At 41.1% G+C, this 10,592-nt stretch overlaps 1 protein-coding gene across 1 annotated transcript; it reads right to left on the reverse strand.

The window, feature by feature from the left end:
- Positions 1–287: 287 nt before the first annotated feature.
- LOC122311993 (syntaxin-22-like) lies at positions 288–5,033 on the reverse strand. The gene is made up of 5 exons (XM_043126802.1): positions 4,535–5,033; positions 2,166–2,259; positions 1,790–1,929; positions 866–1,125; positions 288–576 (listed from the first exon to the last, which is right to left on the reverse strand). The coding sequence occupies exons 1-5, from the start codon at positions 4,756–4,758 to the stop codon at positions 569–571; spliced, it is 726 nt and encodes a 241-aa protein (XP_042982736.1). The 5' UTR covers positions 4,759–5,033; the 3' UTR covers positions 288–568.
- Positions 5,034–10,592: the final 5,559 nt, after the last annotated feature.

Below are 10,592 nucleotides of genomic sequence, written 5' to 3' on the forward strand. Positions count from 1 at the left end.
CTCTCTCTAGTCTCATGCTAGAGCACCCCTTACTTTTCAGGCATAGTCATCGGCACTCTATAACAAAGACTAAACACAGCCAAAACTAAGGAACCGGATGATATATTATCATCTCAACTTGATGATTCTGTACACCTAGGAAGTCTTTAGCTTCTGTGTACCTGCCTCTTAAGTTATCTGTAAATAGAAAGATGCATGTCAAACAGAGCTCCAGAAGACTCTCCGTTCTACGCCACCACCGTCGGAGTCTCTCTCTCTTGCAATGAATTCTACCCATTAAGATGGAGTTTCACAAACATCAATCAACATATTCATCAAGAAATATTCTTTACATACATAAATCTTGTGTACTAAGTTGCACCAAAGTTTGAAACAGAAGACAAATAAGTACTCTAGGAGTCTTGGTACAACAATGAACACATAAAGATACTCATTTATACACAAATGAGCAGGAGATGTAGAAGTTCCAGATTTTGTTGACAGCGTGATGAAATCCTTGACAATTTTACATCATTTGCGAGAAAACCTCAAAAAGAGGATGTCAGCTCCAAATAATTGGACTGTATGATTATTTATCTGAGAGGATAAAAGCAACACGTTTAGCAGTCATTATAGAGCATGCAGAGCTTTCAAATAACTAACAGAGAGATGGAAATGTTTAAAGAAGTGTCTACTAGTGAGTTTGTGTATTTTTATTTTATTTTAAATGTTTAAAAGTGTTTGAAAAAATAAAATAAAAAAGTGAAATTGAACTGGAGGCATGCCCAACGGTAAGAGCTGGGCGGCAAAACCAATAGAGAAAACATTTTTCCCTAAAAAATAAAAACAAAAGTAGTATAAATATAATTATGGACACAGGGCTTACCAATTAGTGCATCTTGTTCATGGACCAGGACTGCGAGATCCTTATAAATCTCATTTATCTTAATCATCTGTTGCTGAATGTCTCTGATCTCCTCATAGGGCTCACCAATCAGTGCATCTTGGTCATGAAGCAGGACCGCGAGATCCTTAAAAATCTCATTTACCTCAATCATCTGTTGCTGAATTTCTCTGATCCCCTGCACTCTTTCTTCTATAATGGCTCCATTAAGTATAATCTCATCCATCAGTACGACCTCTTTCCTGCACATGGTGTAATGGAAACTGAAGTTGCACTATTTTTAATCTCCATTGTGAAAGGGAATCTCTATACACTATAATCTGAAGGTTTTTTGTTTGTCCATCCAAAACAGAAACAGAGGAATGTCCTTTAAAGATAGGTCAAGAAAATGTTCGCAGTTAACGTAAAGTAATCATTTTATATGTCCCATTTTCTTTATTTAACTAGAATTCCACGTATAGTATAGACCACTGTCTTGCCCTCCGCCAGGAGAAGAACATATATATGGGGAAGAAGTCATTTTTCCTCACCAGAAATCTAATTAACTTAAGACTTAAAACTCACAAAAGGCAGCTTTTCTTATCCCATGCGTTGCATGCAGAAATAAACTCTCCCAAGGCAAACAAAATTACCAAATGAATGTAGAGGGGTGGGTATAAAGAACATACTATGACAAGCGATACATACCTTTTGGATTCTAGAAGAAGAGTCTGCCGTTCGGGAGTCCGAGATGAACTCATATCAAATTTAAGGCATGCAAGCCAAATATATGATCAAAGCTAACTGCTATATGTATGCATAAGTATGTGTGTGATCACATAACTGCTATATATATGCTCAAGCTTCACTGACAAAGCCAAAGGTACATATTACCTATCTCATTATGGACAGGTAAGATAACTTTACCTTGATGGAAGAACTTCTTTGGGGACAAAAGGAGCATAAGTTGCTTCCCTCTCAACTGCAAGCCTTTGAACCTTCTGAAATTCCCTAAGAACCAACTGGAAATCTTTTGCAAGCTTAGCATCAGTGATCTTGTTGGCAGCCTGGAGTTCAATGAGAGAATTTCAAGGCGTAAAAAAATAAAACCCAATCCCTCCATCATCCCACCCCGAAACAAAACAATAGATAAAAAATAAAGAAAATCTAGAATTGTAAGATCCACTTACTAGAAACGGAGAAGAGGAGGCAGAGCATGCGAAGGTGAACCAAGAAAACAATAGAGAGAAGGAGAATTATGATGAAGCGTTACTTTAAAAAAGGATAGTGGATGTGAACTTACACTAACTTCCAAATGCTGGTCAGTTCCGCTGGCCTGTTTAAGTCTAGTTGAAGTATCTCTCACCAACTCCGCAATGTGTAACCTTGCCTTGTGCCTGCCAATTAAGTGAAATATCAATGTATATTGTATATACCAGTCAGAAACAAGATTGATGGAGCAATATTCGAGAAATGCTACAAAGAAGCGTTACACCATACTACACTTCTATCTAACTAACATGTGATTTATCATTTTTGTCATTTTATTTGAACACATACATATTTAAGCATTAAGATAGAATGACAAAAATGACAAATTACATATTAATTAGGCGGTGTGTGGTGTAAGACTTCCATGTATAATTTTTCGAAACAAAAACTGGTATTATCTTAATAGTTTTTTAAATGATTTATTTATCTAGTGAAAAATTGTAAAAGAGAGAACGGCTTGCAAAAGGTGATCAGTTGAAAAGGTAAATTCATATGCTTTATTCTTTAATTAGCTTTTTATTTACGGATCCATAAATGAAAAGAAGTTATCTAACAATAATCAACCACTCAAACAGATATGGGGAAAAAGATTGAAATAGCTATTAGTGGACTATGAGGACAGAGAAGGCTCAACAATGGAAATTACAGTCTTTTTGAGAGATACTACATGTATCCTATATAACTTTTACACAATTCTTTAATGAATTAACATAGGTTGAAATTACTCTCGATCGACAGTAAAATAGATATTTCATATATAGCAAAATATCTAGCTTCTGGTTGAATTCATATCCATTCTAAGAAACTATCTTTATTTTCTGTGAAAGATTATTTATTTATTTATTTTGAGGTAGAAATTTATGTTTTATGATCAATGCTCAATGAATACATTTTCCAGAAGTTGAAGTAACATGTAAAATAACATGTTTTACTTTTCAATTCGTTTAGGGAATTTCAGTGTGACTAAACTCTCTTCATGGCAAACTGATGGGGGGTTGCAAATCAATAGGTCAAATAACTATAAGACTTCTTGCTTGAGTAGGAAGATTTCGGTTTTATCACCAAGGTGATAATCCAGTTGGTACGAGCTGGTATTTCATGGCTTCAAAGTTAGGAATTTGAGTAAGGACATAAGTTGAAATTATTTATGGTAGTTTGATACTTTGGGCCATAACTTTGGACCATAGCTTTGGGCCACAGGATGAACTTTGGACTAGTTGGGTATTTTGGGGGTGTTGTGGTGATGGATTTGCTATTAGGACAGTAGCTATGGCTCAAATCGGATATTCTGGAGAGGGAATGGGCTCCTATGGTCATGCCCTAGAGGGTTGTTATGTTGGTCGCCTCTACCTCCCCTTTTGCCGAGATAAAAAAAAGAAAGATTTCAAATTTTCTCGTTCTTTTTCTTCAATAAGAATAAGGTTTTGAAATGATACAAATTCCTCATTTTCTTTCTGTTCTCTTTTTGGAATGTACATAAGCACTCAAATTCATTGTCCTTAAACACTGTACAGAATTCTAAGAATATAAAATATTGTCCTAAGGCTTCGTTTGGGAACATAAACCATCTCATACCAAAATTTCTTATAATTTAATTTCTAAATATCGCTTAAATACAATCACTTTTCAATTTCAAAATTTTAAAATTCTCATCTAATCATTATTACTTTTCCAAAATTTCAAACAAAACACAAAAAACAATTCTAACTTTTTCAAATTTAAAAACAATAATTATATTAAAGAATTATATTAAAATAATATTTTAATTTTATGGTATTTTTATTCTTTTTTTTTTCACTTTTCTTTACTAAAACCCAATAAAAAATCTTAACTAAAATCATTTCACTACTATTTACAAGTTTCTCACCTTATCACATCATTCCCATGCCTAAAAGGTAAAAAAATTCAGTCTTTCGTGTAGATCAACAAGGGCATCCTTAGAGTCCCAAGAGAATAAACAACGCAATAATAAGTTTAAAAAAGAATTTACACCACAACGTACAAGTACTTTTTGTATGCCTTTTTAGTTTACCTTCAATTCCAACTGATCAACAATGCATATTTCAGTCAACATAAGTTAAAGAACAGTCCAAAAACAGAAGTAGAAACTTGTTTTGCTTCCGAGCAACACTAGAAAATTAGACAACGTCCTAGCAAGCAAAGCATAAAGGGAAAAAGAAAGAAAGAAAACAATGACTTATAGCCCGATCAAAGGCACGCCAACGGATTCTCAATCATTAAAATACGAGAAAAAAGAAACCATGAATTGTTGAAATTCAGAAAACGCAAACCCAGAAGTTGAATCATCGTTTATTCCAATAAAAGAACCATAAGACACATACCAGACTAAGATAAAAGAAAGCATAAGAAAGAGGTTATGAAAACTAGAAAAACACTCACTGCCGGTCACGGAGTTCTAGGGTGTCCTTGGAAGTGCCAAGGGAATTGACAAGGCGAGAGAAGGAAGACACGGCGGTGTTGATTTGGAAAATCCCAGAAGCCAGGGCCTGAGAATGGTCTTGCTGCTGTTGTCGCTGTTGGTGTCGTGGTTGCCCGCCGGCCTCAAGATCTCCGAAGCTCATTTTGAAGCAGCAAAGAAGTTGATCAAGATGCTTTATCCACATAGAAAATAAAGAGTTAACGCCTAGAGGAAGCTGTTTCTGTTGTGTTGGTTTGCTAGAGACGATGGACTTAGAGTATTATACAATAATACATGCAGTTGGAGACTTGGAAGGAGAATGATTCTTCAATTCTAGTGTGCTCTTGGAGTTCTGTGGTGTTTCATGTTTGAACTTTGAGGCTCTTTGGTACCTTCCGTGGGCCCGGATCAAGAATGATTCAAGATAGGCGCTAAATCAACCATATTATATATACACACACATACTAGATAAGAGCTTACGTGCAAGTCGTGTATTCTTTGTTGAAAGTGTAATTGCATTTTTATATGGTAAATATGAATTTTAAGATGCATGTAAATTAGAATAACAAATACGATAAATATAAAGATAATCATAAATCTATGTAACAAATTTTACAAAGGATTATAATTATATTTGGAAAAAAATGAAGGAAACAGAAAATTAGAATTATTGAACACATAACAAATCAAATGTTTAGAATTAACTCATTATATTAAATCATAAAAGTAGTAGTAGTAATAATAATAATAATAATAATAATAATAATAATAATAATAATAATAATAATAATATTGTTGGGATTAACAGAATATTTAGAGACGACTTTGAAATAGATTAACGGGAGCAAATAACAAACATTCGACAATCTCACAAAAAACACTAAGATTTAAGTGATTCGACTTGAACAATAGCTAGCCTACATCTACTAGCGGAGTCGATCTCAAGGAATTTACTACCACAAAGATGGAGTACAAGAAAGAAACATAAATCACTTAATCCCAAAACCCCAATACACCCAATGAGCTCCCAAAATCTCACCAAAGAAGTTATCACTCTTTCAGGCTGCCTCTCACCCATTTTCTTTTTACAAATATATGTTAAAACATCACAAGAATATTTATTCAAGTGGATTGTCGAGCAGAAGCCGAGCGAACAATCTATCTAAATTTCGCTTGAGCCAAGATCAAGTCAGGGTCGAGCCACAGTCAAGCCAAGTCTTTGAAATGACGTTTTCAAAAGAAAAACAAGCTACAATTCCAACAAATAATAATAATAATTGTTAGGGGGTTTTTCTCCAGGCCCAAAAGGACCAAGGGCCGGGCCTAAGGATTTAGACGCCTGTACCCACCCAGTCACTCGATGGCCTAGTAAAGGACTCTCGGCCCATATAAGTCGAGTTTAGGGCCTCAGGATGAGAGATAGGCTGCCATTCTGGGAGTGCGGGAAAGTTGTTCTAATGAAAGTCGAAGAGGAACATGTCATCTCAACAGGACTTAATCTTAAGGCAAAATCAGAAGACCACGCCACATTAAATGCGATCACTGGATGATCACGCTGCATTAAATGCACTATATAGAGGACCATGCCACATTAAATGGGGATGACAGAAGGGACTTTAGGAGGAAATCCCTCCCCCTCAACTACAGGACATGGCTGCCTAGACCTCAAGGCAAGGTATAAAAGGGGACCCCCTAGGTATAGGAAATGTGGGATCTCCTGCTCATTCGATATACATTACAAATTTCCTACTTTCTCATATAATCTCCAAGTGCGTTATTGACTTAGGCATGGGAGGCTCCCCTAACACCCAAGGGCCACCTCCTACCAGCATCTTTTTTGTGTTTGCAAGCCCTCCAAACTGAAGACTTGGACTTCTGAGAGCCTGGCCTATAGGTGTACGAAACACGACGTCAATAGTGGCGCGTTTGTGGGATCGTAGAAGAACTTTACGTGTCCTTTGTATGCTTATGAGAACCCGTTCTCAAATAGTTCGGAACCAAGAAGAAGCAACGTCGGTGAACATGGAAGCCATAATAGCAACAATGGAGTAACTCATAGGGAAGCTAACTAACGAGGTGGTTGTCCTTCGCGAAGAAAACAAGACCCTCAAGGACAACATCCACGGACCCGAGTGAGATGAAGAACCTAGTGCCAGTGAGCACCACCGGTCAAGACAGGTGGAGGGAGACGACAAGGAGCATGAAGAGAGGAAGAACATGTATGACGAACTGCACAACCCCAAGGGAAAGTATGAGGAGATGATGAAGGAAATGGACAACTCGTCATCGGTGGACCAGATCCTTGTTAGCATGGGTTTGCATACAACACAAGAGTGATGGCAGTACTGCTACCACCAAAGTTTTGGATCCCCCCATGGAGATGTACAATCGGACCCGAGACTCGGTCAAGCATTTTAAAATTTTCAAAGTGCATATGACATTGCATGGTTTCCCTGGAGGAGGGGTGGCTCGCCAGACCTTTCCGTTAACTTTACGAGGATCAGTAAGGGCATGATTAAGTTCCTTGGCACCCGGCTTCATAGAAAATTTTGGGGAACTGGCCCATTTACTCCTCACACACTTCATGGCTAGCAGGAGAAGAAGATGCCCCGCGACATTCCTTTTTACCATCAAGAAGGGAATGGATGAAAGCCTAAAAGCTTACCTGGCTAGGTTCAACGAGGCAAGTTTGACCTAAGTGCTGCTTGACCTCCAAAGGAGTTTCTTTGTGAGCCAGGCTTTGCGTGCTGCTCGGCCCCTCTCGCTTAGTGCGAGGGTCAACGAGACAAATTCAACCTAAGTGCTGCTCGACCTCTGCAGGAGTTTCTCAGCAAGCACAAATTCACATGCCGCTCGGCTCCTCTTGCCAAGCATGATGGCCAAGGAGGCGATTCAGCCTAAGTGTTGCTCGACCTTTGCAGGAGTTGGGATGTCGTAATGGAACATAGACTGCATGACAAGCCTTGAGATAGGAAAGACCGTTTAGGGCCATGCCACTTTTACAACGCAACTCTTAGAAACAGAGAACAACACGACTTTAGATAGAATTTCCTCTGAACGCCAAAGAAAATCACCAAGCATTTGCTTCGGTGTGAGTCGATGTTGAGTCTTCATCCTAGAAGCCTCACCTAGAACCAGAAGGCTCATCGGAATCAGAACTCGCTAAGTGGAAACCATTGTAAGAAAGATAGAAGCGCCCTAAATGCTTGAAGGGCAGGAGGGGAGATATGATGACACCCACTAGGTTGGAAGGACTTATATAGGCAAAACACAGTGGTTCATTCCCCAAGATTTTGGGAATGTGTGTATCCCATGGCTTTACAAATCCAGCGTGAATCTCGCAACCGATGTGACATGGATATTGCTGTGTGCATTGCAAACGCCGTCTAGCACCATTAATGCTAGGGATGCGTATCGAGTGAGCATTGATAAGTAATTTCCCGAAGCCTACGGAAGCTCATGTGTGATGCATCAACTGCCAAACAGGTTTTGTTGGAAAACCCGGGGTTGCCACGTGGTAGAAGTGCAAAGTATGGAATATGAAGTGCAAGACCCCCTCCCTAAGGAGGAAACACCACACAAAGAAGTACACTAAACAGGTAGGCAGGCCCCCGACAAGTTGAACGATGAGGGAGAGGAAAGTTGGGAAGCAACCACAAAGCAAAACAAGCATGAAGCAATACAACGAGAAGCAAAGTATGCATATAAGTATAATAGTGCTTTAAGCACCCCAATCCTTACAAACAAGAAACTAAGAAGGAAGGATTTACATCATGCCAAGTGCAAAGAAAAAAAAGTGAAATCAATCGAAAGAGGTATTAGAGTCCATCTTGGAGTAGTGGAGCCTATCTTAGGAGTGTTCGGGTCCTCCTGGTGCCCAGCAGGGTCGACCTCAACCCCCTCGGGACCATCTCCTTTGGGGTCAGTGCCCACAACATCCTTGGTAGGACGGTCCAGAGGGTTACCATTTGTGGGAAGAAAGGCGTTCGGAATCATCGCTCAGCCGATCTCGCTAGCATGATTAAGAGTGGCAGGATCGGGACGAAGGTCTTTGAGGATGAAAGCCCTTAAATGCACCTCAAGTGCCCCAAAACTCTCTTGAAGATTTATGATGACATAGGCTTGCATCCGCATAAGGCCTTCAAGATATCTATATGACCAAGCGTCATCGCGAACCTAGAGGTCCCTCCCCAACTGGTCGCTTACGTTGGTGGCAACCTCTTGCACCAGTGACAGATCACTCTGAAGATCTTGGATGATCATGTCCTGAGTGGCGATCCTCCTTTGGGCTAGCCCAACTCAGTCAGCACTTCCTCCTTCCTTGCCTGAGCCACCGATAGCGAAACTCCCCGATCCTCTATAGTGGCTGATAGGGACGAGCACTTCCCTCTCAAACAGCTTGAGCCGTTGAGTGTTAGACTCCCATCAGCCCCCTGAATTCTTCATTTTCCCCCTGAAGCAGGCTCTGCTACTCCTGGAACTGGCTCAACGACCCCTGAGCCATCACTGCCCATTCCTTCGCCATCGTGAGCTTCGCCTCTAGGCAGCTTCACTCCTCTCTCTCCCCACTCGCGAATTGGAGAGTCGACATCACCATAGATCGAAGCTCCGGATTCTCCTTCTTGACCACCTCTTGGCCACTCACGATGTATTCGGCCAACTAATTGGCCCCTGCAACTTGCCACGATAAGAAGCAAGGCAATGAAAACAAGAAGACAAGGAAAAGGAAACAAAGCAAAAGAGAATGGGGAAAGCAAAGAAAACCTCGGAAAGGAGACCCTGCAAAGATCTAGATACTTGCTCCAAAGCCTTTGCTCGCCTGGTCTTGTCCTCAAGGCGAGGGGATGCGGGAACAGCCTTGGCCAAGTCACTTGCAGAAGGTGACCACTAGTCCACCCCTATGCCCCTAGTGTTGACCGAGGACTCCCTGTCTAATGTACCAGTCGAAGGGACATGAACATCCTCAGTCAAGGGTGGTGGGACAATTGAGGATCTCATAGCAATGACAGCAATCCCCTCGTCACTTGGTAGGGTGAGCATGGGAGACTTAATCACCAGTGGAAGAACCTCCTTTGAGGAACCCATAACTAAACCCTTTAGGGGACTAGCAGCAGTAGTAGCAGCTGAGACACCGCCTACAGAAGTCTCTCCTTTTGGGAACCTTTGAATCAACATGTCCCCCTCAGCAGGGCCGGACTCCTCTACAGAGTCCCCAGAGGTATCCTCGGACTCAAGGTCCCTAGGTACGGATTGAGCAGTGGATGCCGAAGAGGGAGACATCTCAACATTGGCTTCTTGAGGCCGCTCCATCACACAAGATTGATAAGGTGCCTCATCAAGGACTCCCTAGAAGTGCATCTCAACTAAGTTGCTCCTTCGAGCAAGGTTCGACAAGGGCGACAGAAGAAAGAGGTGCTGTCGATGCACCAAGACCAAGAGACTCCCTCTCCCCCAACCAATGGGTAGGCTCCACTAGGGATGCAGAACCACTTTCGTCTTGGCTTATTTGCCAGTGCAGAAGTGGTTTTGCGTCTGCCTCGGCTGTTGGACAATGATGGCCCTAGCTGATTTGCCCAGTGCGGATGTAGACCCACTTTCGGCCCTACCTACCTCTGAGTGAGCTTTCTTCCCCTTGCCCTTGAGGGGAAGGCTCGGAGCACGCTTCTTTGGTGACATTGTTGGCGGACAAGTGGAAATGTTGTGACTGGAAGGGATGGAGTGACCAATAAGGGGAAGGTAAGCGGCAAGGTTGTCCTCTCCAAGAAGAACCTCCGAGTGAACAAGAAGGGGGCACTATCTCGCCCACTCCTTAACAATGGCAATGCGATGTAGCTCATCGGGCATAGTTGTTGGATGCATGGCCTTGTTGTTGGGAACGATGCCTTGATCGAGAATTCGGTAAGGCTAATCTACCTGATGGTGAACTCCCATCCATGGCCAAAAATGAAGAAGAACTTGCCTGTCCAATTGGGGACCTTGCAGTATCGAAGCTCCAACACTACAAGGGCACTCACCGCCCTAAAACTACAGATGTCCTCG

This window comes from Carya illinoinensis, chromosome 5 (genome assembly GCF_018687715.1).
Source record: "Carya illinoinensis cultivar Pawnee chromosome 5, C.illinoinensisPawnee_v1, whole genome shotgun sequence".
Lineage (NCBI taxonomy): Eukaryota > Viridiplantae > Streptophyta > Magnoliopsida > Fagales > Juglandaceae > Carya > Carya illinoinensis.

Coding starts and splice junctions, on each gene's coding strand:
- LOC122311993 (XM_043126802.1), bottom strand. CDS start 4,758: ATGTGGATAAAGCATCTTGATCAACTTCTTTGCTGCTTCAAAATGAGC. Junction 2,260..4,534: donor CTAGAACTCCGTGACCGGCA/GTGAGTGTTTTT, acceptor CTTAATTGGCAG/GCACAAGGCAAGGTTACACA. Junction 1,126..1,789: donor AAAGAAGTTCTTCCATCAAG/GTAAAGTTATCT, acceptor CACCATGTGCAG/GAAAGAGGTCGTACTGATGG.